The sequence below is a fragment of the Nicotiana tomentosiformis genome, chromosome 2 (assembly GCF_000390325.3).
Source record: "Nicotiana tomentosiformis chromosome 2, ASM39032v3, whole genome shotgun sequence".
Classification (NCBI taxonomy): domain Eukaryota; kingdom Viridiplantae; phylum Streptophyta; class Magnoliopsida; order Solanales; family Solanaceae; genus Nicotiana; species Nicotiana tomentosiformis.
The window spans coordinates 6,210,771-6,213,204 of NC_090813.1; the positions used below are offsets into that span (position 1 = coordinate 6,210,771).

General features: G+C 41.3%; 1 protein-coding gene across 1 annotated transcript; it reads right to left on the bottom strand.

The window, feature by feature from the left end:
* Positions 1-782: 782 nt before the first annotated feature.
* On the bottom strand, positions 783-1,598 carry LOC138904282 (uncharacterized). Its single transcript, XM_070192784.1, has one exon. The coding sequence runs from the start codon at positions 1,596-1,598 to the stop codon at positions 783-785; it is 816 nt and encodes a 271-aa protein (XP_070048885.1).
* Positions 1,599-2,434: the final 836 nt, after the last annotated feature.

Sequence of the window (2,434 nt, forward strand, 5' to 3'; positions counted from 1 at the left end):
GTGTGAGGGGGACTCGGGGTTTGGCCGGTTCGGGGCCACTGGCTGCAGTAGACTTAGCCTGACTAGCTTTTGGAACAAGCTAAAGTATGATTCACCAATAGGGGTGAACTGATTCCTTCTGAGAGGCTCTCTTGGACAACGATTGTATTGAGAAACATTTGGTTGGGGATTATATGGAGCTTGGTAGGGACGTGCATTTCTGGGAGGTGGAGTTCGATTTTGTGTATAATGTTGTGGTCGCGTATAAGATTGCGCGTTCATCACCGCATAGGGATGCAGTGCCACGACATAAGGAGCATCTTGATGGGGATAATAATGTTATGGGACCTTAGGAACCATATATGATTGGTTGAATGCCCTGTGAGCCCCCTTGAGCTGGAAGCCATCATGGCTATCTCTTCTATCCCGTTTCTATCCATCAAGCCCCCCGAACTATTCTGAACGGCCTGTGATGCGGCCTTAAAAGCAGCTCGACTCAAGATTCGGCCCGTTTTCAAACCATTTTCGACCATCTCCCCAATTTTGCTAGCCTCAGCGAATGGTCTACCCATAGCAGCCATCATGTTTTGGAAATAATCAGGCTCTTGAGCCTCTAGAAAAACAGTTATCAACTCATGATTATCCATGGTTGGCTTAACTCTAGTCGCTTGCTCCTTCCACTTGATGTCATAATCCCTAAAGCTTTCCGTCGGCTTTTTCTTCATATTGGATAGGAAATTGCAATCCGGCGCAATATCAATGTTGTATTGAAATTGTTTGACGAAGGCCTGGGCTATGTCATCCTAGACATACCAGTGAGAGATATCTTGGTCAATGAACCATTCAGAGGCTACCCCCACAAAACTTTCCCCAACATAAGCCATCAGAATTTCTTCTTTTCGACCTGCACCCCTTAGCTGGTTACAGTACCTTTTCAAGTGGGCGACAGGGTCGCCGTGTCTATCATATTTCTCAAATTTTGGGGTCTTGAACCCTGGTGGTAAATGAATATGAGGGAACATGCATAGGTCACTGAATGAAACACTTTTGTGGCCACCTAGTCCCGGTATGTTTTGTTCAAAACTTTTCATTTTCCTGGCCATCTCATCCGGCTCAACCGTCTTGGCAGGCTTTTCATTTTCCACTTGTGACTCATACTGAGGAGTCTGATTGTATGGAGCCAAGACCCTAAAATCCATATTTGGAGAGTAGTATTGGCCATCATAAGCATACGATGGTGACTCGTTGTTTGACCTCGTCATAGGAGGTGGTGGCAGGATTGTATATACCGGTACGTCAGACACGACGATAGGGGTGTTCCTGACCGGTGCGACTGGAGGTCGCATATTAGAGGTACCGGGGGCAGCATGAAGGCTGTAGTTTGGCACATACCCTTGTGGTGGAATGTGATCGCTCACTGCATGGCGCGGTAGTTGAGTAGCCCGGGGTACGGTGGAAGTTCCCTTTGAGGGACCCTGGGGTGGAGGCTGACCGGAAACCCAAGCTTGATATACATCAGACAGTTGTTGTCTTAAGTTTCTTATTTCCTCTGACTCTTGCTCAACTGACGGACCTTGGGGATTGTCACTGAATAACTCGATTTCATCACTGTTATCCATTACTACCGCTCCCTTTGATCTGGTGAAGTAATGATGTGTTGCCAGTTTCACCACAAATCAACCACCTTAAGCTTACTATATAAGAGACAACAAACGTGTTAGGGTTAGGCATTTTATAGATATGAATCACATGTAATATGCCACGCTCCTAACATTATCATCATTTTTTTTTCTTTTCACTCACGTCTCATTTTGATCTCTCATCTTAGAATCGTTAAAAATTATTTTGATCGAACCTTTTGTGGGTTGCCTATGTATCATGTCGCCGCATGAATCAGATCATTACGTAGTTCAGGGAGATCGGGAATAAACTGACCCATTTATTTTCTTTTTTATATATAAATACTTTTAAATATATATATTTTGAGTTTTTTTTTCTTTTTATGGAATTTTGAATTTATTTTTAAAAAAAAGGAATTCTAAAGAAGGAAGAAAATATTTTGGATTTCGATTTGAAAATTTATTTTTGTTCTTTTGTTTCGAATGAAAAACTTCGGAAAAGAAGGAAAATATTTTTGGATTTAAATTTTTGTTTTTTGGATTTTCTAAGGAAAGAGTTCTAAAGAGGGAATCAAGAAAGGGAAAATATTTTTGATTTTTTTTGTGAAAATTAGGGCTGGAACCGATGAGGCTTGCCTACGTATCTCACATCCGGTGAGAATCAGACCCGCGTAGTTCGGGCAAAAATCGACTATGTTCTTTTTTATTATTATTATTTTTATAAAAATTAATCTTTAAAAACTATTCGCACTAGACCACATTATTTTTTTCTTTTCTTTTCTCTGTTTATTCAACTGATTTATACTAAAGTCAATCAACATGCAAGCCTCCCAAAT